Raw genomic sequence first — 24,051 nt, forward strand, 5'->3', positions numbered from 1 at the left:
AAAGCTAAAAAGAATCATGCAATGTTCCTCAAGTATAAAGACAAAAATGAAGTCCACTCTAACACTGAATTTCTATATGTTGTGAAGAAAATAAAATGCATTCATGCATTTAATACCAGATCAGTGTGCATGTATATTAGTCTCCGGTACATGTCGGTCATAAGGAGAGAGAGAAAGAGCATTATTAAGATTTCATATCTTTACTTTTAACTTTAAAATTTGAATATCAAGTTTTTATTATAACAAATGGCACACAAAGCCATCCTGGATATATATGTTGGGTCACACACAGATTTTCAAAAGATATATGTCCATTGAAGATTTTATAATAATCTAGCACAACAGCAGCCATCATGTTTGTTTTTCATTGATGTGACTGATATATATCTACAGCATAATCTAGAATTTATTTATATCGCCGCTGATAATGTTGGTTTGTGCACAGTGATAGCGATTTTGGATTCTTTTCGCGTAATAGATTAATTCTGCGCTGGAATTCATCGTTGATTTGTTCACTCTTATAACTACCTGTAGGTATACTCACAACATGCCAATCGGACGTTCCATCTTGTTTATTTTTTATAAGCAAATGCCAAAGAATTATTTGCTGGTAATCCGCTGAATGATTTTGATTTGATATTTGGCCAGCTGTAATATACTCGTAATTGTGCCAACGCTATTTCATTCACTGGAATTGCAGTTGGAAAGTTTATGCTAAATTCAGGATTAGTTGAGCCTGCAGATATCCTCGTAGTTTTTGACGGAGTTGTATTATCAACAATCTGTTGCAATAATTCGTTCGGAGTTGACATTATTATAATTATTTAAATCAGATGTACATTCTATCACAGTCATTACTTCTTTGTAAATCTTAATCATCTCTGTAAACTCAAAATCTGATATGTTTCCATCACAGAGACTTGATATCAATTAAGATAATTTAGAGTACGCTAGCGTCGATGCATTGTAATTCTATTATATATTCGTGCAATTTTGCATTTGCACACGTACATATTTTTTTGGGGATGATATTAAGAACACCGGCACTTGTTGATGCAGCTGAAACACAAATTGTTATAATTACTGGTGATGTCATTGTTATTGCTGATAATAACACGCCTGTTCCAGCGATGAAAGCATATGCTGAATACACAATTATGTCAACAACAACTACACATCTGCGATATTTGTTTACTTTTACTGTATACTCGTCAACAATATTTTTTAGTCTTGTTTGCCATTCACGTACTTGATTGTATATAACACACTGAACATTAATCGGAATGCTCATTATATTTCAAGTAGGTGGGAATTTAGCAAACAATTCAATACACCAATAGGAAATAAAGCCAAGTTCTTTTTCATCGGGTACCACTAAGATGTTTCCTCATCATTTTGCTCCAATAGTACTAACATGTATCCAGGAGATCCACCTAACGGTGTCAGGAGTGGGTAACGCCGTGAAATTGTGGTAGATATCGTAAATGTTGTAACACCAAGAACTGAGAGCCTGTATATACCGGTAACCTCAGCGCCATCTTTAATGGATTTATTGAGTGGTGACCACAATGCTTGTCCAGATGCTACTGTATACACTGAAATATTGGTAATTTCTTTGCATCTGAGAGTTTAATACGGTAATTACTGGCTTTCCCAAAAAATCATCAATTCCATTTATTCTTTTGCGAAAATTCAAAAATGTGTTCACATGAGTATTATAATCAGATTTAGATTGGGTTATTGCATCGTTAAATGAAAATAACTAGGTCATCATTGGAAGGATGAATTTCTTCATTACAGCATCATTGTCTGATTCTGGTTCTCCAAGATCAGTAATTTTATTATTAGACATATTGAGAGAACCAGTCATTGCATCACCAGATTTTTGTATGTGACCATGAATATTATCTGATACTGTTGGCACAATAACACCAGGTTTAATTTTTCCATTACTATCAAACACAGCTATGCTATTTTCAGTTACTCCATTAATTCTAACGATAATATCTTGCAATGAAATATTACTGGTTTTGAATTTTCCTTGCTTATCTTGAAATACAACCATTTCTTTTGGATCTACATTTGCCAGATTTAATAATTCAAATATTTCATCAAAAATCGGTTTACTCACATTTTCATGAGTTATTCCGTTAGTTTTTTGTTTTTGTTTAGAAGATCTTTTGTAAATATCAACCATTATACTTTAAGATCTGTTTAAAACGATGGATACTTGTATACTCGTGCACAACTTTATGAGGTTGTATTGATTGATGACACAGCATCAAGTACAGCAATTACTTGACAGCGACATATTGGCAGATCAGTTATTGTTTGTATTGGTAATGTTGAGCACCAGACTGGAGTGCTTTGAAGATGCTTTGCACTCTGCCGACATATTTAAAAAATTCTTTCAGTGGTGCCAACCCATACAAATCAGCATAAACAATTCCATGTGGATCAATCGCGTATGCAACCCAATGAGTACCTGGCCCAGAACTTTATTGAGATTACTGGACCCAGTTTCAACACGGTTTGGTTGTTTTGGTAATTGATCACGCATAAAAACACCACTTAAGTGTTTTTATATTTAATTTTTTTAGCAGCATCAATTAAATCAAAACTTGACATAGGAAGAATCAGTGAAGTGGTCCTGGATGTCTAAGACCCTTTCTGTACCAGTGAGGGGTTCCAGGTAATCTTAGACCCTTTCCCTTTTTTATATGTCTTTATTCATTTTCCTGTTGCTTTCTTTAATGCCACTCCATCATCAGTTCCAAAAGCACAAAGTGCAGCATGTTTTGCAACAGTTGGATCTGCAGCGGCTTTTAAAGCTGGTATAGTTGCAAGAAGTGGAAATATACTGCCAGTCTTGACTGCATCTTTAATGGCACCCACACAAAGATTGAGTTTAACACCGGTTTGTGTTTGTCAGAATTGAAATGCTGGAGTTGACATTCTGACAATGGTAGTTAATTTGGACCACATGTGATTTGATCTTCTTTAGTGTTATTTTTATTCCACAGATTTTTGCCTCTTTTGATCGAAGTTTATTAATCTGACCAGGAGTCAGAATGATACTAACATGATGATATGACATTATAAATGTCTTGGGTGATTTAATTACATGTTTTCTACTGGGGCATCAATAACTCTCATTCATCCACCAAAAACGTCAAGTAACATTTTTTTTATTGCTGAATATAACAGTAATTACCACCAGTGGGTAATGCGTTTGCTTGAGCTTGGAAGTGTATATCAACAACAGATTGCCTGAGTAAGACTAAACGTTCAAGAGAAAAGTAATAAATTGGATACAACATTGTACAATTTAGTTGCGATATTTGCAGACCAGAATCAACATTTTGATCACATCCCTTGAATGTCATCAAATGATGATATGCACATGCAGCATGATTATTCTCAAAGTTCAGTATATATATCTTCAGCTGGTTCTTGATGCCCGTTTATCCTCAATGAAACTTCAGTAACACCAAGTTTGTCAAATATCATTGGACTGTGTGCTTGTGAGTTTACTTGTGTAGCATCTTGAAAAGCAACAAATATGTCTTGGTGCAAAAACACCTTGCTATGATGCTATATGCCGTGTGAATAAACCATCAATATTAGTTTGAACACTAGCTGTGGTCATTGTCAACCATGATAATGTTGATTTACCACCTTGACTCATAAAAGAGAGCAACCATTGTTCTTTCTCAATTGATGGCATCAATAACGAAAGTTTTGTCAGTATTACTTTACCAGCACCTCTGGTGGGGTGCCACATTGTAGCCTTTAATACAAGTACAACTGTGTGCTTAGCTCCAAAAATAACCTTTCTGACATTTCTGCAAAATCCAAAGATATGTGACAGTGAAATTGTGCATGGATGTCTTATATCATACTGTCTGTTATCCGGTTGGTCAAAATTATCTTTGACAAACATTATTGACAGACCAGCTGATCTTGAATAATCATCTGAATATCTTGCTAGACCCATTATCATTGTGGCATATTTCAATATTTCTTCCATTCAATCATGTATGTAACACTGTTGAATAATGCCATAATACCATTATTAACAAAACCAACCCTAACATTAGCTCCATATTCAGTATCAGCTGTTCTCAGAATTTCACTTTCTACTTCAATAAATGTTTCAGCGGGTAAGAAATATCTATTTGCATCCTGAACTTGAAGTTCGATTCATTCATGCTGATTTGGCTCTCTTACGTCACATGAATAACACGGATAATCCTACACAGATTCATTTTTGAGAACTGGTGCTTCCATGTAAAATAATGGATCAGATACATGTTTAAACATTTTATTATAATTGATATCATCTAAACTGAAGACCACTTTCTGCTATCAGACATGTATTTATATTTTTTCTATTTCTGATATGGGTAAACCAACTAACCCTGCTAGTTTTTGATTTGCAGCTTTATTGGTTATTTTACTAACATTTGCAGGCATAACTTCAGTGCTGGGTAATTTTACTGGCTGAGGTTTTCTTTGTATTAATCATGTTAGTCTTGTTACTCAAGGAAGTGGCCTTATTAATCCATGTCCCAGCAACATCCTTGCCGGTGTTGAACGATTAGAAATTCTGATTGGCAGAGAACTAGCTGGTAATAGTTTCCCAGAAAACAAGACCACTTCCAGTTGTTTCTTCTGCTTCTTTTTTACTTGGTGAAGAACGTTATTTCTTCCATCACTAAATTTCTTCAAATTCCAAATCTTCTTTTTGTTTGCTTTCTCGCTCAACTTCCTGAAATTTCGACTTCATTTCTATTTCTCTTTGTTTCCTTTCTGCGTTTCCTTTTTCAAGTTGCTGCTTCATTTCTTCTTCTCTTTGTCTCCTTTCTTCTCTTACTTGTTCAATATACTCATCTACTTTCTGGTTAAAGAGGTCAAAATTATAAATATCTTCCTTAGATCTGATCTGCGGAGTATCAGTAAGCGACGTGATATACATCCTTAATAGGCAACTTTTAGAGTTTTAACATATTCAGATTTTACATATTATCACAATATCTAAACACGGCAATATCAAGTGTTTGGTCTTTGTCCTTGATATTGGCAATACCTTCAGGATTAAATTTATCTATTAACTTGGTTATTATCTTGGTTCTAGCTTTTGGCGGCTCAGGTTGTGGTTGAGGAGTTGTGGTTGAACTTCAGGTGGTTGAGGAGGTTGCTGGGGTGGTTGTTGAGCTGCTTGAAGACGTCCAATAATATCAACAGGTAATGTCTCAAGTGCTTTTTGAGCCACCTCAGTTGCTGTAACAATTTTCTTGGTTGGTTCGATAACTGATTTGAATAACTGTTCTATACCTTCTGCAAATTCCACCAGAGACTCCTGACGTGCTTGTATTTGCTGTTTGACAATATCACAGACAAGGATATATTTCTTAATTAACTCTAGTTGCTCTTGAGTTAATCTAGCTGTGATAGATTCCATCATTGACATAATAATGATTTAATTACTCACACACTACAGCAGCAGGGAGGGTGCGACCAACAATGAGTATCCGACGGGTAAACAAAAACACGCATAAAAATTTAGAAAAACAAGAACAACAAAAGTGAAGTAACAATATAAGCTAACCCAATTAGAGAAAATCTCGGTCAGTTTGAGGCTTCAGTTTGACATTATTGACCTTGTATCTTCACTTTTTTCCCCACATAAAGTTTCATTTTTCATAAATGGACTTTCCAGCAAGTGGTCTGTTCACCCTCCCTGCTGCCAAGAGAGAGATATGGCACTTGCATGTTTGTATGGAGTGAATTTTACATGTACATACAGCCATGAATAATTGAGAGAGAGAGAGATAGACAGAAAGTCAAAGTGTATTTGTATTGGACATAAGGAACCAATCCCTTGCCTTCTGCTAAAATCAGAAGTATGTGGGCATGTATGAATAAGGAAAACTTTCATTTACCTGTAAGAAAACTATCTAATATGACAAGGCTACATCCGCCCTTCTAAAATACAATCCACTCACACAGCTGATGTTTTTATGTTCCACTTGAAATACTGATTTGTCTCCATATGTGCAGATGATTTTTTTGTGTTGTTTTCTTATTTTCCTTTTTCTGTATGATTCTTCCTCTATTGCCTCACCAAACAGTGAACACTCCTCACCATACATGCATGCATGGTCTTATTAATTTCAGGAAAAGTGGTATCACAAACAGAGCCCCTAAGGACAACTGGTCTGCAGCAGAAGCTATCATCAGATCAGACACCAGCATCCTCACGTTGGAATTACGAAAAAGCTTCCCAGGTTCCCTTAGCCTGAGTGGAAGTCTGACAGAGAACAAACAATAGTTAGTTTCTCCAGAATACATCCATCACACTGGGATATCATGGGTCAAGCCATAGCATCTCTCACTGACCAAACTAATGCCCAGAGATTACACACAGGAAAGTGCACAGGTTCTCTGGAAAAAAATGCATCGGATAAGGAGACTGTGAAAAATAATAAAATAAACGATACGAATTTCAAACACAGGAGCATGGAATAGATTTCTTCATTGCACTCTCCACTGATCCAGAGGTTCTCCACCCAAAGTCATGATACAACATTGTAACATCTGCAGATGCTAAGTGAGAAGGAATCATCAGTCTCCAAAAATGCAATCAACCAAAAACTGAAACAAAAACACCATTAACAAGCTGAAATTGACATCCTCTTTTTGATTCTAATGCTTGTAAAAACTTTATAGTAGTACTGACACTGGTCACTACCTTGACTTCTCTAGAACATCTGCTGAAATCAAATCTCTATTAGGGAGATATCATTTAATTTTAATTTTCTATGAGACTGTGTGTGTTCGAAAGTAAATGTTTCAAAACAATTGACTTGCTCTGCTCTGTTGTACAAAAAAGACCTTGTTCCAGTCCTTAGTTTACTGGAAAATATCTCAGTCAGAAAGAACATTCATAGCCCATAAATTAACTAGTCAATCCCTTACAGTATATATGCAGTCAGAATTGAAGTAGCTCAAAGTTGTAGATATTCAGTCTTGTAGCTGTGTCAGTTTTGCTTAAGGACTGCACATGATTCATGTAAATTCAGTGTCAGCTGCAATTTTTTAAAATTTTTTGTATTTTAAACAGAAGTGATTATCACGTGGAATATAACTAAGTGTCCTTATCTCAGAAGATAACTTTTTTCTACGCAACAAGATAAATTCATGCTGTACAAGAGCAACCAAAAGGTGTCAGTAATGTTAGATTTCCTTGAATATAGTAAAATGTAAAATTATTTCAACAAATGCTAAATACATATGTATTGAATATACAAGATTTCTGAATTTATTTTGTATTGTCCTGATATAAAATTTCCTTATGATGAATTTGTAAGGGGTCATATCAATACAAAACTGCATATCAGATCTGGATGCAATGCAACTGTGCTCAGCAAAGTTATTGTGTGGAAACAAAATTGTTCATGAATGAAATACAATGTAATAGGCTCTGCCAACTTCACTAAGCCAGACTCGGTAATTCTGTAACCTACATCATTCTAACGTCTTTTACGAAGATGTACATGAAAGATTTTACGAAGATGTACATGTTCCTGGTACAGGGTTCATTCATTGTAACTATGCTCTGCTGTACTATGTAGGATGAAGAAGTGTTGCAGCCACCAAAATTCAAAACCAATATCTTCTACATCCAAATCAAGAATATGTACCACAGGAAAAGGGTGGACTTTGCTTCTGTACAGTAGCCACTTAACTGAGAATACCCTACCCCATCTCACCAAGATCGCCCACTCACACATGCTTGAAATGACTGCCCACAGTGACCAAAAACAAATGGATGGGACAAGCCTTGAATACTGTATATTACTGTTAACACATTAACCCCACGGCGATGAGTTTACGTGGCAGGAGGTAGTAGCCAACTGCTGAGCTCTGTAGGTCATGTACAATACACTAAAGTGGGTGGTATTATAGAAAGGCAGACAGATGTAGCTCTACAATGATACCAAATAATCTGGAAGTTCTAGTGGCACTACAAAAATCCAGAGGGAAAAACCTCACTTTTGGATCTGATTTTTTCCCACCCAAAATTCGCCCATGGTCGGAATCTGATTTTTTGTCTGGATTTTAGACTTTTTGGTCTCAGATCTAAGGCAGACCGGTATGAACTGCAAACTGACAGATGAACCTTTGCAAAAAGTAGGATAAGATGGGCATTTGGAATAAAGAATGGTCTTGATACAAAAATAATGGGTCCGTTAAGAAAAAAAAAACAACCTCCAACTTTTACCCTTTAGCTCATGCACGAGCCAAATAGCCAATGAAAAATGATGTTTCTAGCACAACTAGGCATTAAGTTATTGGAAAATCACCTGGAGGTTGATGTATTAGGATGTATTCAGAGTGTTTCCTACTTCAATTTCAGGCAAAAACAACAAAAACCCCCAGGGGTTAATGTGTTAGTAATATTTTATCCTAGATTTAATTCTGGCCCCCAAACCATACAAGCATACTAAATCCACTTAGATAAAATGTCTAAGCCAGACAATAGCAGGACTGGTCAGTGTAGGATACATGTGAAAATTGGTATCATGGCTGCTGAACATGTGATAAAGCTACATCATTCCATCAGATTAGTTAAACTCTGCTTCAGTTATTGCCCTGATAGACACATCCATAAAGTCTTCAACTGACTTCCCATCATGTGACTTTCGTCCATGGTCTTCCTCACATAAACCACTAAGATTAACGTCACCATCAGGACTTACGGGTAGGAGACCCATGTTCTTCAAATCTTTTGTATTTTGATCATTTGACATGGATGTTATTTCATTCATTTGTGCTGGTCCTTTGCTATTTTTTTCTTTCAACATGCAAGTTGTTTTAAAATGTTTTGAAGCAATATGGCGTTGAAGCACAAAGTTTCTTACAAATGACTTTCCACAGTACCTACACGGAAAGTTTTTCTCTTTTGTGTGTGTCTTACGATGAGAATATAAGGAACTAGTGTCCCCAAATTTCCTTCCACATTCTTGGCATTCATATGGTTTTTCTCCAGTATGAGTATTAATATGATTTTTCATCTGTGCATGCTGTGCAAAACTTTTATCACAAAATTTACATCGGAACGGCTTCTCACCGCTGTGAACTTTTAAGTGTCTATCTAAGTGACATTTCCAGGAAAATGTTTTCCCACACTGATCACACTGAAATGGACGATATCCAGTATGTGTTCTAACATGACACCGTAATGCAGTGTTATCTGTGAACATTTGTCCACAATATTCACATTTATAAGGCCGTTCACCAGTGTGAACACGAAGGTGCCGTTTCAATGCACCCATCAGGTAGAATCCCTTCTCACAGATCGTACATTTATAAGGCCTATCTGAACTGTGAATCTTTAAATGCTTATTTAGGTCAACTGTTTGGAAAAAAGTCTTTTTACACACTTCACATTGAAATGGTTTTTCGACCCCATGCCGTTTCTCATGTTTTTTCCATGTACTGCTATCTCGAAACTTGTAACCACAGAAAGAACAAGTGTATGGCTTTTCTCCACTGTGAATTCTTAGATGACCTGTCAATGATTTTTTATCCGTAAATTGCTTTCCACATTCTTTGCACTGATATTTTTCCTCCCCACGATGTAACCTCATATGACGTTGCAATGATGCCTTAAGGCTATATAGATTACCGCACAAAACGCAAATGTATTTCCCATCTATGTTAGCTTCCATCTTTCCAATCATGGAACATGTGAGCAAATGAGATTCAAGATTTTTCTGGCTGTTGAACATTAATTTGCAATAAACACAGGTTAAAGTCTCTCCCACACTGGATGCTGAATTCTCATCTTCATTGCAAGTATCTTCAGCTTGCTTGACAATGATCTTTAAAATTATATTGCCACTCTTTTTGTCTTTTTCTGTATTTGATTTTCTTGATTTGGCTACCATTTCATCTCCAGAGTTATTTTTTGTCTCATTGTCTTTCACGTTAATATTACTCTCTTCCTCATTAACAAGACTTAACTTGGAGTTAGTGGCTAACATCTGTGGAGGAGAGGTAGAAGATGTTATTTGTTGCGGCCTTTGACACTTCCTTGGTTTTCTCTTTTTCTGAAGGACTGGACCTTCAAACCCTTTTTCTGTGAAGCTCTTTAATGTACAAATCTTTTGATCCCTATTGGGATCTGGTATTAAATTCAAAGTTGTACTCTGAGATTCCACTGGTTTCCCATGCATGTCTTCGGGACAACTCCCTGACTGATTGCATCCACCAGCATGAGATTGATCAGTTTCTAGATAATGTCTGTCCCCTCTGTACATTTTATGATTCTTGCTCAAACTGTGGTACATCCTTTGAGAATTGTTGTGAAAGTTCTGACTTTTACATTCCATAATGTAGTCAGACACTTTAAAATCAAATCGAACAACATCTGTATCAGACTAAATGAGTCAAATCACATTCACACACAGCTCATTTTGATTTATTGTAAATTTAGAATCTATATATAAATCAGAGCTGTTTATAATTGTGCCTCTTATTAATCCTGTTAAAATGTATGTCATGGGGTTACATCAGTTTCATGTAAATGCTTTTCTTCCATGCATGTATAATTATTAACAAACAAACACAATCAGCACAATTTCTGAATAATGCACAGAAAAATGAATTTGTCCACAATTATGACCTTTTGTAATCCTGGACAGATTTCTAGCATTTCAATCAATTATCATGAATCCAATTCACTTCAGGACAGTTAGCATTCAAATGACTCTAAAGTTTGTATGTCAGGTGTGACTGCACTTTATATGCATACATATAGATGCAAGGCTTGGACCATGGACTTCTCTGCAACCAGACCTTTCCAGAGTCTTTTACTTCAACAATGTGACTGGAGATCCAGTTGCTTAGCTTTTTCAAAATGGACCTAAAAAGAAAAAGAAAATGCTGAGAAATTTTTAAATAATGGCGAAAAGATCTGAAATAAAGTAAATCAGTGTAATCAATGTTTTAGCTCATTTCAACAAAACATTTGGCAGTCTCAAATTATGATTTTGTCCAAAAAATTTATACAACTTTTAATCGGCACTGTATAGCAAAAACTGTGCTCAAGTATCACTAAACCATATACATATATAAAAATTATGGCAGGGCACACAGAAGACACAAAACAAGAAAGAAAATAACTTTCATTTCTATGATATATAAATAGATGTTATGTATATTTAATTTATATTTGATTTAATTTAATTGTAAGTTTTAAAAAAAAAAATTATTACATGTTAAAGTAATGTAATTTTGTTTACTGGAATTTCATATTTTCCAGAAATTAGTTTCACTTGATTGCTCTGTCAAAAACACATAACAATAGAACTTTGTATCCTTATGCTGACCTAGTTCCTGACCTTGATTGAGAATCAAGTAAACAATTTATTATTATTATTCATTCGTAATGTTGGATTGATAATAGTGAAATCGAGGCAGACTGGGACTATGTGACTTTGGACTTAAATAGCTTCTACGATGTTCTAGAAATTCTGGTTCTACTGGAGTTGTTGACCCTCATCTGGGCATCTGTTTTGCGCAGTATTCAGGTTTTATATCGATGTCTAAAGAGAATTTAGTCATTGCCTTCCATTTTGGATTTTCGTTGGGACTCGAACTCAAATTTATTAGAACATTTTATTACTAGGACTAATAATTTATAATGTTTGGATTATTCTTGGATTTTGTTTGGATTTGATTCTTAAGACCACAAGTTCTTTTTTCCATTTTTACCTTGTTTTCCAGGTAAATAAATTATTAGTTAAATTTTACAAAGATTGTTGTTTTCACTTTTTATTTGTTACTGTTTATGAAAGCCTAAACACGTAACAATATAAGTTCATAAAAACAACATTCACTTTTTTAAGTTACTGTATTTAAAATAAGCTATAAAAGCTATTCTCAATGTTGATTACCTGAAGTTATATTTTACTGGGTGAAAGTTCAATGCTTTGATTAACATTGCAGTTACAGCCAGTAACACAAGCTGCATTGGGTTACATTTCCTCGTAAAGTTTCATGAATCTACAGCTGTAGTTACTAGCAGTAATGTATATATACTCAGTGCCAAAAACCTATATGGGCATCTGCTAAATGCAAGAACTTAATATAAGCCAGTAATATATGAAATGTAGATCACAGTGACCTTCTTTTCCAGAAAGGATGTAGTATGAATTGAGATGTATTCAATACTCATTTTATGATTCTATCATGAACAGAGATTTAAAAAAAATGTAAACACAAAATTTAGCCAAAACCAGTGAAGGGTGAAATATGGGTCACTGTGGCCTGCTTTGTGATGTGGGTGTAGTACTCATCAAGAGGGCCTCAACAAGTTTCAGATTTCCAGGTTTCACAGTACTTATTCAGTGTGCAATAACCGGAACAAAACATCAAAACCTTGACCAAGGATTTCCAACTGATGTACACATATGTACAAATGTTCAAAGTTCATTCTATCAGCTACTGAACCCATGAGGTCAGTACAAATGCAACACACCTGAGTGTTGCCTAGGACATGCTGGGTTCCAACACCAAAATGATTATTAATATCCAGGAGATTTTAAGGAGAAAATGACAAATTTTAGGAGTCATTTTTAAAGTGTGATACTTTGATAAAAGACACAATACTGCAGTTGAAGGCAGTAAAATGATGGTTATTGCATAATCGTTCACTGCAAAGTTCATGGAAAAATAACATGTTCTCTAACACAATTTTAAGTTTAGCTTCTTAATATCAAATTCCAGGATATTTTATGACAAAAGGAATTTTCAAGGAGGTTTCCAATATATTTTCGTTGAATTCAAATTCAAGTTAGATTCCAGAACCTCCTTAAAAATCAGGAGGGCATGGGAATCCTGGACATGGAAAGAAAGTCTATGATGCTGTACGTAGGTATATGGTTTGATCTGTGCAGATGCCAATGCTGGAATACATGTAGTATGAAATACCTCCATAGTCATGAGCTAAAAATTAACAACATTACAATAAAATGATTACCATACATTTTCATGAAGATGAAGCATGAAGAGTTTAAGAAACCAGGAATGAATATAAGGCACAGTGACCTAGTTGAGAGGGCTGTAACTACACCCATGGATTTAAACCTCTAGTCAATTTTCATTATTTTGACAGTTAAAGCAATGAAAGTCTAAATTTAGTGTATGAATACATATTTTACCAATTCTCTCATGTTATATGGATTTATATTCTTTATTATACTTAAGGTCTGTACTGTTTTGTAAATCTCAGCCTCACATCCTAAAATACTGCCTGTAAGACTCAAGAATCAGTATTATACATTCTGACATCTACTTGTACTATAATAAATGAGATGTGAGATGTCCAATTTGCATTCCCCAATTTCGTAAAGACAAAATTAAGGTAAATAATAATCCACATGCAGATAATTTTTAATTAGTCTTGTTCGATATTATAGTGTAAAAAACTTTCAGCCCTTTTGAAATTTGCCTGTAGAATTTATTATGAAGAAAATTGTTTCATGAAAGTGCATGTTGACAGGACTGAGAGAGTAATTATGTCTTTAAAAATATTATGTAGGCACTGAAGTTTCAAAACTTGTCACAGATAGGAACAGCTGACTGGACGTGCCATATGAAAAGATGTCTATGTAGAATGTAGTTTCATAAATGAGATGATTTCCTAACCAACAGAGACATTTGGCTGTCAACAAATTTTCAAAAACCATATTACCCTCTCCAAGAAAAATCTAAACCACAAAAAACATGCAGTCCATGTGGGCCTGATATTGATCACATGGCACTGGTTTAAAAGGCAAAAGTAGTGGTAAGACAGCAGAACTGTGCTGAAAGGCAAAAGTAGTGCAGAAATACACTTATGTCATTATATTCATAGCAACAGGTAGAAACCAGTATTTATTACTTTTTAGCTATTTCTCTACTTTATGTAACTTCAGCTGGACTAGAATGTGCATTGGCACCTTTTGTCTCAATGTAACTCAAAAACTGGCACTAATGTCCAGAATCTGCCAATAAAATATCATCCCAGAGTAATGGACTTTTAAACAGAAAGTTGTTCTGTGGCAGGCAAGGCCACTGTGAAAAAGACCTGAGAATAGGTTGTCCATATATATCTGTTATAGAATCCACGCCATTGCTAGGGCAGCCACGTCAGGCACAATTTTGATAGAGCATGTTACAGGAAACACTCCTATGATTCATAAGAACTAACTATACCATTCCTGAAATGCTGAAAATAGACTTTCTACCTGGTTCCTTAAGAGAAACACTCACTAAGTACACAATTTTGATACAGCATGTCGTAACAAAAAATTACAATCAAGTTTGATCATAATTGCCTCATTATAAACAGATTCTCCATATGGCTGATATACCACTGCAAAGGGAGCCAACCCAGACTGAATTTCTGATAGATCATTTCGTAACAAACATTCCAACCAAGTCTCATCAAAACTGTCTCAGCCGTTCTTGAGAGGAAGTCGTAATTAGGTATTTTACCTAATTGCTAAGGAAGCCTAAGTTCCTAGGGGAGCAATTCTATACAAAATTCTGATTGAGTGTGTTCTAACAAACATTTCTACCAAGTTTAAAACTCAGTCTTTATTGTCAAGAAACTGAATATACCATCTATACTTGCTTATAAGTCGAGTCAAACTGCAAACAACAAAGATCTTAATCTGCCATAGCATAATCAGCCTGCTGAACTGGGTGTACCTTGTTTGTTCTACTGATTACTTCTATAAAACTGCACAGACCCAGATCTGCTGGTGCATGTGATGGCAGATCTGGATCTGTGCAGTTTGCAGTTGGACTTTACTTGTAAGCGAGTGTCTATGATAGGTTGTCCCTGTGGCTGCTGTGAGTGACACTGTTATGGGAACTACTCGCACACAGAATTTTGATACAGCATATACTACAAAATATTGTTACCAAGTTTGATCTAATAAATTTCATAATCTACTGGAATTTCTTTTACACACTGACAGCCTTGCAAATCCTTAAATTTGATAACACATTAACATCCAAAATTTAAGAGAAACACGACTTGCTCATGCAATCTGAAACAAGCACTGTGTTGAATTTTCTACAAAAGAGCTAACAGGGCATACTGCTAGAACATGATGCATTATGTGAAAAACACGATGTTTTACTCCCAAAGTTTATTATATTACAGCTGTTAGTTTATTACACCTGATCATCATAGGTGATTCAAGGATAAGCTGATCTGAGATAAGTAACCACCTTTGCACATATTACTTAAATGACTGACAATATTTAGGAGTTAAGAATCTTTTTGTGAGAGGGCCCATTAGGCTAAAATGCGTAGGTATAATGAAAATCAAGTGAAATGAAAAAAAAATAAGTGTTTGCAGCATTAAAGTTGGCTTGTCAAATATTTTGATGCATGTTGCCAATTTCAAGGCTAAGTGGATAAAATAAGTGTTCATAAATCCTTAAATTGTGGGTATAAATAAATCATTACAAATAGTCTAGCTTTCAATATTGTTCATATAGTCACATCTACACACGAAAAAGGAGAAATTTGATAAAGTTTCTAGCTCTAATGTAAAGATTTGCAAATTTTATAAATGGCAATTTGACCAAAACATGCTCACTGGAAAATTAAACTTTTTGCTTTTCTCACTGTATCAGCATTCTAACCCTTTTTCAGCGACATATCTATCTTAAGCATATATATATATATGACGTGCTTGTTTCTGGACAGCATTTTAGAGTATTTGGGCAGTAACTGCGTAGTATTTGGGTATATTTGGGTCATATTTTAGCAATAACAATGTACCTAGAGGGCACTTCAGTTGGGCTGAGTGCCACCATCTTACTATTTTTGTACAGAGAGGGCACCCCTCTTTACGGGGCTTCCATTCTTTTAACTTTAATTGGATAATTTCATGAATAGCGGGAACATTTTACGTGACAACCTGCGCAAAGGAAACCATTTGGCTTTTCTTTGAAACTATACGTTATTGGTAAGAATTTGATATGGCTCAGAGAATATTTTCATGAAAAATCCACAAAACGTGTGGATCATGGCAGGTTTCACGCGGGTAAGGTTTTATTTATGTATCTAAATATAGAATTTGTCAAGAATATTGTGGTACTTATCTTCATTTCGTGGGAATAGGGTTGTATTATAACATACCCTCCATCTCATCTTTAACCGGAAATATGTGTCAGTTCTCTCCCTTGAGCACCTGGTAGCGGTAGCAACCACAGAGTCTGACGTTTTATCAATAAAGTACAACAAAACCTGTGACAACACAAAATCACCTTATGAAAATAATAAATAAACATATATTTATAATACTTTAAGGTGATGTATTGAAGGTACTTCACTGACAAAATGTCAGACTCCTTTGGTAGCAAGTGTATACTCAATATAAATATCGTTGCTACCGCTACCTGTAATCAGTCGTTTGTTTTTATTATTACTGCTACAAATCAGTATAAAACCTACTTGATACCTTTGGATATGAATTAATGTAGTAGTAAAAAAGATTAATACAAATTTGTAATTGTATCTTCACAGATGAGATGTGATTGTTTTCTCTTTGAAGAATATGACCCATACCCCCAACCCTGTAATAATTTCAAAGAAACGTTTGATGTTTTTTAGGTTACTCACAGCTCAGGCTGTTGTAGCATCCATATCCTCTGCATAAATATCTTCATTTATCTGTGATTTTATTGTCATTTTACACTGTTTAAAAAAATAAGTTAATATTGCTATGACAAAAAATGCCTGCACAATCCAACTATGCAATAAAGCAATTGCAAAATAATCCAAAAAAATATATATAAAAGGTATATATTTGTGAGAAAAAAATATTTTATGTAAACTTTTAGTCATAAAAACAATATTTTTAGATGAATTAGTCTAAAGAATTTCTAATACAGGTACGCATTTAAAAGGATGAAATATCTGGATTGTCTTATGACATTGTCCTTATAGATTTCTTTTCAAAAGTAAAGAGGCAGATGTTACCAATCCATTTTGTTTTTCACTTCCACATGAATAAAACATGATTAAAAACAAGCTTTACACATAATATGGCTTTTGGATTGGACATTCACTCATAATTGTAAATTCTGAGTAATTAAAGCTGCAAATTCTGGATTGTCTGAGGCATATTTCCCCAAAATTTCCTTTTATATACCACATACATTTGTAAATTATGCCTCAAGAAGAGTCTAGTTATATTCTCTAGTGATTGCTTCATTAATTAGCCAAAAAAATCTTTCCATTACTGGATTTGTTTTCAATATATACACTGCACAAAAAAATGCTCACTTTTGGGGAAAATCTTTTTTTTTTTTGCATGCAATAAAAAAGTTGTCTGCACTTGCTATTAGCAAAAACCATGAAAAGGAGTATACTTTATTTGTTAATTTGTTATTTCTGATGCTTCGACCTTCTAAAAAATACTATATTTTTTAACCGAGATGAAATATTAAATTTGGCCTGTTATCTCTACGTATTTGGGTAGTATTTGGGTGTATCAGGGCAAATCGTGCCACCCGTACTATAAATTAACAACTGTGTTATTTTATGGAACCGAAAAGGTGATTTCTTGTTGCCATCGTACTCTATTGATAAAACGTCAGACTCCTGTGGTGTATAATTGAACTGAACTGAACTGATTAAAATTAATGAGCAAGAAGTGTACCAGTGTCCAAGAACCTCAGTGGTGACACCTTGTATTTTTCGGATAGCACTAGGCAAGTGATCATTATACCTTAGTCCTATATGTAAGATCTTGACGCAGATATTTATCTTATGTAGCACTAAAACAAAAACGTGTTCTATGTCTTACATTGTAGGACTACATTATACCTGTGCATCGTTCTACTCCGTGCGCAGGGTAGCGACATTTAACGTCCCCATCCGTCCGACAGCAAACAGACTAGCATCTGGTAACACTTTTGTGGAGAGCTGTTCCTTGCAAAAGTATAGCTCTTCTTAAGATGCTGCTCAAATCACGCCTTAAATAGCCATCGATTTGCAAACCTTTGTTTCACCGGACATTCAAGTTTCCAAAGGGCGATCTTGATTTAAATATTCGATATGACTATTTTATAAACATGGGAAGAACATATGCATTTTTATTTTTAGTTAAGTGTTTTCATGTTTTGAGCTTGACTCTATTGTCGTTACTGTTTACTTCAGTTAATGGACCATTTGAAAATAAATATTTGATCAAAAGAATAGTAATAATTTTTGGAACCACACCTCTGATCTACTCCTTTTTACTAAATAAAGTGCATATTCTCCTCTTTTTTTTTTTTGGTTTTTGTTATACGTAACCTCCACAGTTTTAGAGCACCGCCAAACGTCGGAATGCATATGACAAAGTTGATGCAATGCAATATATTGTTTTTCAAATCGAAATGTTGTAATAACAGATTATAAAATCTATTTTCTGTTAAAAGATATACGTTTATTATCCTATTATCAAGCCGTATTTGCAAAATAGATTTCTTTCTCAAGTTGTCCTTCTATCATAATATAACTTTCCATTAGTATATTATAAATTAATGTTTACTAAAACATGTGTGAAAAAAGGTGTTATACCCAAGCTTGGCTAGCCTAGTGGGGAGCTGGCTTGTCGGCCCTATCGAAACGAGTATCAACTGACTCGATGGCCCCCATATATCGAAACGACGACGAATGTCGACTGACTCGGGTCCATCCCGCTGGAACGACTGTTAGTCGGTTAAAAACACTTGCCCGTCAGGCCAGCATAGCAGCCCCTTGAATCAGGTTCAAACGAGGTGTTTATATATATATATATATATATATATATATATATATATATATATATATATATATATATATATATATATATATATATATTCAATTTGAAGAAGTATTTATAACTTGTTATACTTTTTGGTCATTGTTTAAGAACATTAATTAGATATGGTCTTTACTCTAAGTGTACTTGATTTAGAAAGTAAAGCTCGGAGTGTGGGCAAAACAGTGTTGCTGGGTATTGTAGTATGCATATGGCGGAGTTTGAAAAAAGGTGTGAAGTATACCCCAGTCTGATTAAATCAGATCTCCACTGTCCTACGTAAACATGTTCTCTCTATCCTCGTCCTTTGAGATCAGATTATCACCATTTATGTATTGGACGAACTAAACAGAACAAGTTCATACCAAAGACTTATTACAAAAAAAATTATACTAACAGCTGCCTCGCTAGGTGCTCAGCATTAAGAGGTTAGGACTGGTCGTTCTGGTGTAAGGATAATGTGACTGGGTGGCACATATACATGTCTGCAGCATGATGCCCCATTACTAGACATCACTATAAACTGCCACACTGCAATCATCGTTGCGATATGACTGAAAGCTACGTTAAAAATCAAATCACACACGCACATATATAAAAAGTCATTTTGTTCAATTTTCGAGTCAATACAGCCATCCTTTTAGAAGGAGTAGCGATACTATGATTTCATGCTGGCCACGTTGTTTGTGTGGTTCAGGCCCAGCGCTTGGGCAAGGCAGATAAGGCAACCGCCTTGGGCCCCGCGCTTTCAGGAAAACAACTTCGCAATGCAATTTTTTGCTTGGGTTCCGCTAATCGCTCTGGTACCTTGAGCAGCAGGGGGGGGCGAATCCGACATTTTGTCCAATCGTTATTTTGCTTAATTATTACTTTCTGCACTCAGCGGATTTGGTGTAGTCAGCGCCGGTAAAAAAAAAACGACGTCGGTCCATCCTACACGACGGTGACGTCATTTGGTTTAATGCGAGCCGATCCCAGTTTTGTCAGCGTCCGGTAAACACAGCGACGACCGCGTCGATGTCATTTCCCCCCCCCCCCCCCTTGCTGCTAAGTGGTTATTTACAATGATCTTACAAACAGAGTGATCACTAACTCCTCCTCTTGTAGATCAATTAGGTTATTTGGCTGATCGGTAAGTCTAAAATTAATTCTTGTTAAAAACCGATTATGGCATCGCATATAGACCGGATTAATCGGGCTCTCAACGATTAAGAATCCGGGAGGGGCTGTTGGTGAAAATGAATAAAGGATATACCCCTGTTGAGCTTGATTTGATTGCTTGGTATCTACCTGGTAACTCCCTTCGATAACATCGCACACTAGATTGATTGCTATCACCGATGCGATATTTACGTTGTATGGAGCAATATGCCTACCACCATCTCCGTTATCGTGTTTGAGAATAGTTGATGGACCGAGAAAATCATTAAGAGACTTTCTTAGTTCTGGCGCGTTGTATCCTGGAAACTTGAAATCGGGTAAATCGGCTTCTGTGATATTATACTCGGTTAGGAATTTTTGTTTATTACCATCGCTGTTAGCGGATATTATTTTAACGATTCGTTCATTGATATATTCCATGTCTGATATAAGTTGATTTAACACCTCAACGTGTTTTCGTGCTTTTGTTTTCCGTAGTTGTTCTAGTTGCAATTGGTAATTACGATTAATCTCGATAAAAACACTAGCGATATTATTTAAATTAACTGTGAGTCTGGTGAACGATTCAGGAGTTTCCTTATACTGAAAATACCACTGTATGGTATTCCTGTCTTGAAATATAAACCAACTGGGTAATAACGTGCTTTTTATAATAGACAAATCATCCAGATAACTGGGATTAATTTCATGATACGATTGCGCATTCGTGTGCAAATCCGCGGGGATTCCATTAGGTGGATTCTCGGGCCAACCTAGTATGGTTCTTATTGAACTGTTATAAATATCAACCATATACCCCGGTGTGCTTATTTCAATCGTCGACGATAACGTCGGTTCATGAACCGTAAGAGCGATTTTTGATTCTTTTCCTGTGATCGATTTTATCCTGCGTTGAAATTCTTTATTGATTTGTTCTACTTGGTATGACCCAGTTGGTATTGTAACCTCATTCCAGTCTGGGGTTCCATCGGGTTTATTTGTCCATGCAAAAACCAGCGAGTTATTAGGTTGTTGTCCGTTAAATGCTTCCGCTCGGATATTAGGCCAACTGTGATATATTCGCAATTTTGCCAGCGCTATTTCCTTCACTGGAACCGGTGATGGGAAGTTTACACTGAATTCTGGCTTCGTTGATGTTATCGATATCATATTTGTTTGTACCGGAGTGGTGTTCTCCGCGATCCGTTGAAGCAATTGCAACCCTTCGGGGTTCAGCGACATTATTATTATTTGTCGTTTCTAGTGTTTAATATTAACAACCTGCTTGTTTTCAGGAGGATGTTTTAAGCCCATTGAAGTTGTTTCAGGAGAATGTTTTAAGCCCATTGAAGTTGTTTCAGTCACGCGGTTTCCAGCTTCCAGTTGAAAATCCTCGATTTTTGACATCGCGGAGTCATACAACTGGACCATCGGTGAGAATTCAACATCGGATATAAACGAATTATCTATCGCCAACGAGATCAACCCGGATAATTTCGAGTACGCGTCGGATACTATTTGATGTTTTACTGTATACTCGTTGAGTTTTTTCTGATAACACGATGATATCTTTCTAGTGATTGCGTTGCCGACTCCAGCAATTGTTGTCGCCGCGGAGATAGCTATTGGAACAGCGATCGGGGCTATCATGGTCACCGTGGATAAAATAACACCGGTACCGGCTACTATACCTGACACCGAGTACACGACCGCGTCGATGGTGGTTATTTTTCGGCGGTATTTTTATATTTTTATACGGTATTGTTCGGAAAGCGTTTTCAAATTCGCGGAGAATTCTTTTACGGTATTGAATCGATATTGATGTGACGTCGGTGATACCTCTGATTCAATTACCTTGGTGGTCATTTTTATTTTAAAAGAGCTAGTGTTTTTAATTACTTAGATCCGCTACAAATTCCACATACCATGTAATGTTTGCCCCGGTTAAATGTCTATCGACGGCATAAATTGTAAACAGTTCAGCTGCGTCCTTGTCTATAATTGTTGATATTGTATTGTTAAACCCGGATGAACTCGACGATAATATATTAAAATGCATCATTGAAACCAGTGTCAATCGATAAATACCCTTAACAATTGCGGTGATTTTTACTGTATTCTGTGTAGGAGTCCAAGCGAATGATCCATGCTGAATCGTGTATACTGTGTTGATAGTGTTTTCATGAGGGATTTTTATTTTTGTTACCTCCGGTTGTCTGTCTTTAATCGCTTTAATATCAAATCTGATTATTCCTATTTCCTGCCGATTCGCGTATATATTTTTTTGTTCGCTTCAATATCAGTTTTGATTGTTCCTATTTCCTGTGTATGCGCGTCTACATTATTTATGATCGCTGTAACATCAAATTTGATTGTTCCTATTTCCCGTGTATGCACGTATAACCCCGCGTTGATCGTTTCAACATCAGTTTTGATTGTTTCTATTTCCTGTCCATACACAGTGATATCATTTATAGTTATTGTAATTTCATCCGGTTTGGTATTTTTTTTACCAAAGAATTTATCAATGGTGTTATCAGCCCTGTTAAAATTTTTTCGTAAAGTGTAAAATTGGCCCGACAGCGTTGTAAACTCCGAAATAGTATTTTTTAACGAATTCGACACGGATATATAATTGTTGTCAAGTGTACTTATTTTTCCATTTATCGTCAAGATGGATTCACCTGATTTAAGTCGTCCGTCATCGGTATACAACGCGATAGTGTTCTCGGCGGCATCACGCTGTCGTATTAAAACGTCATCCAGCGACACATTACTGGATTTCAATTTACCCTGGCGGTCTTGAAATACAACTATTTCGCCCGGGTCAACACTGGTTAAATTTAACGTATCAGCGATTTCATCCTCGATTAGTTTTTTTATGTCATCGGTGGCGAGCGTTTCCGTGGGTTTTTTCAGCGCCGAAACCGGTCGTCCCCAGATATCAATCATTATTATTGTAAAAAAAAAACAGTGTTTTAATTAACCCGCCGGGCCTCTACGACCCCACTAGTGTATTCGTTTACAACCACATGAGGTGGTTTCCGCGATGATGAAATAGCCGCGAGTACGTTCAATACCTCACGGCCGCATATCGGTGGGTCACTTAATTGTTGTGTTGGCAGCGTGGAATAAAAAACCGGGGCTGAACACGCCCGAATATACCGCATGAACTCGTTTGGCGGGGCTAACCCGTATGAATCAAAATAGACGATCGCACGCGGATCAATTGCGTATGCAACCCAATGAGTTCCCGCTCCGGAGGATTTATCGAGGTTAATTATACCGGTTTCAATATTCCTTGGTTTTGTCGGTAATTGATCCCTCATAAAAACACCTCTGAAGTTTTTTATCGCTAACGCGTTTGCGGCATCTATTAAATCAAAATTAGACATAGGAGTTAATAAACGGTTCCCGGTAGTCTTAGACCCTTCCCCGAGTACCATGAATACGGGGTTCCCGGTAATCTTAGACCCTTTCCGGCTACGGGTCGTTTTTTTTTATAGCCTTTCCCGGTTGCCTTCTTCAATGCCATTCCCGCCGCGGTATCAACGGCTCCTAACGCCGCCGCCTTCGCCACTGCTGGGGCCGCCGCGGCAATCAACGCTGGAATCGCAGCTAACAGCGGAAATATCCCACCGGTCTTTTCCATGTTTTTAATCGCTGCGGCCGAAAAATCTATTTGAACACCCTTTTTATTCTTCATTGCATCATTGAAATGTTTTATTTGACGCGCCGTCAACGATATCTTATGATTACCACCTGCCATCTGTGACGGCTTCAGCGTTATTGTGGTTCCACATTGTTTAGCCGACTTTGATCGTAATTTCTTGACTTGACCATCGGTCAACTCTACGCCGACAACATTATACGACATTTTTATTGTAAACGCGTTTATGTTTTCAATTACATGTTTTCCACTGGTGCATCAACGATTCTCATTCGTCCACCAACACCTTCCAACAGCATTGATTTATCGCTGAGAATGACAGCAACCGCTCTATAATCGGCAATAACGCCGCGAGTTACATTAGCTCGGAAGTGT

The 24,051-nt window shown here is 36.1% G+C and overlaps 1 protein-coding gene across 3 annotated transcripts; it reads right to left on the minus strand.

Annotated features, from left to right (window-relative positions):
* Positions 1 to 3,172: 3,172 nt before the first annotated feature.
* Positions 3,173 to 18,098, minus strand: LOC149798901 (uncharacterized). 3 transcript variants are annotated; one of them, XM_089957817.1, is made up of 3 exons: positions 17,906 to 18,098; positions 16,214 to 16,321; positions 3,173 to 10,933 (listed from the first exon to the last, which is right to left on the minus strand). In XM_089957817.1, exon 3 carries the CDS (start codon positions 10,398 to 10,400, stop codon positions 8,631 to 8,633), a length of 1,770 nt encoding a protein of 589 aa, XP_089813943.1. In that variant the 5' UTR covers positions 10,401 to 10,933; positions 16,214 to 16,321; positions 17,906 to 18,098; the 3' UTR covers positions 3,173 to 8,630. The 3 variants fall into 3 exon arrangements, with proteins under 3 accessions (XP_089813943.1, XP_089813941.1, XP_089813942.1); XM_089957815.1 differs by lacking the exon at positions 16,214 to 16,321; XM_089957816.1 differs by lacking the exon at positions 16,214 to 16,321 and having other exon boundaries at positions 17,886 to 18,098.
* Between the last annotated feature and the right edge of the window lie 5,953 nt (positions 18,099 to 24,051).

This window comes from Sinohyriopsis cumingii, chromosome 5 (assembly GCF_028554795.1).
Source record: "Sinohyriopsis cumingii isolate HCF-2022 chromosome 5, ASM2855479v2, whole genome shotgun sequence".
NCBI classification, from domain to species: domain Eukaryota; kingdom Metazoa; phylum Mollusca; class Bivalvia; order Unionida; family Unionidae; genus Sinohyriopsis; species Sinohyriopsis cumingii.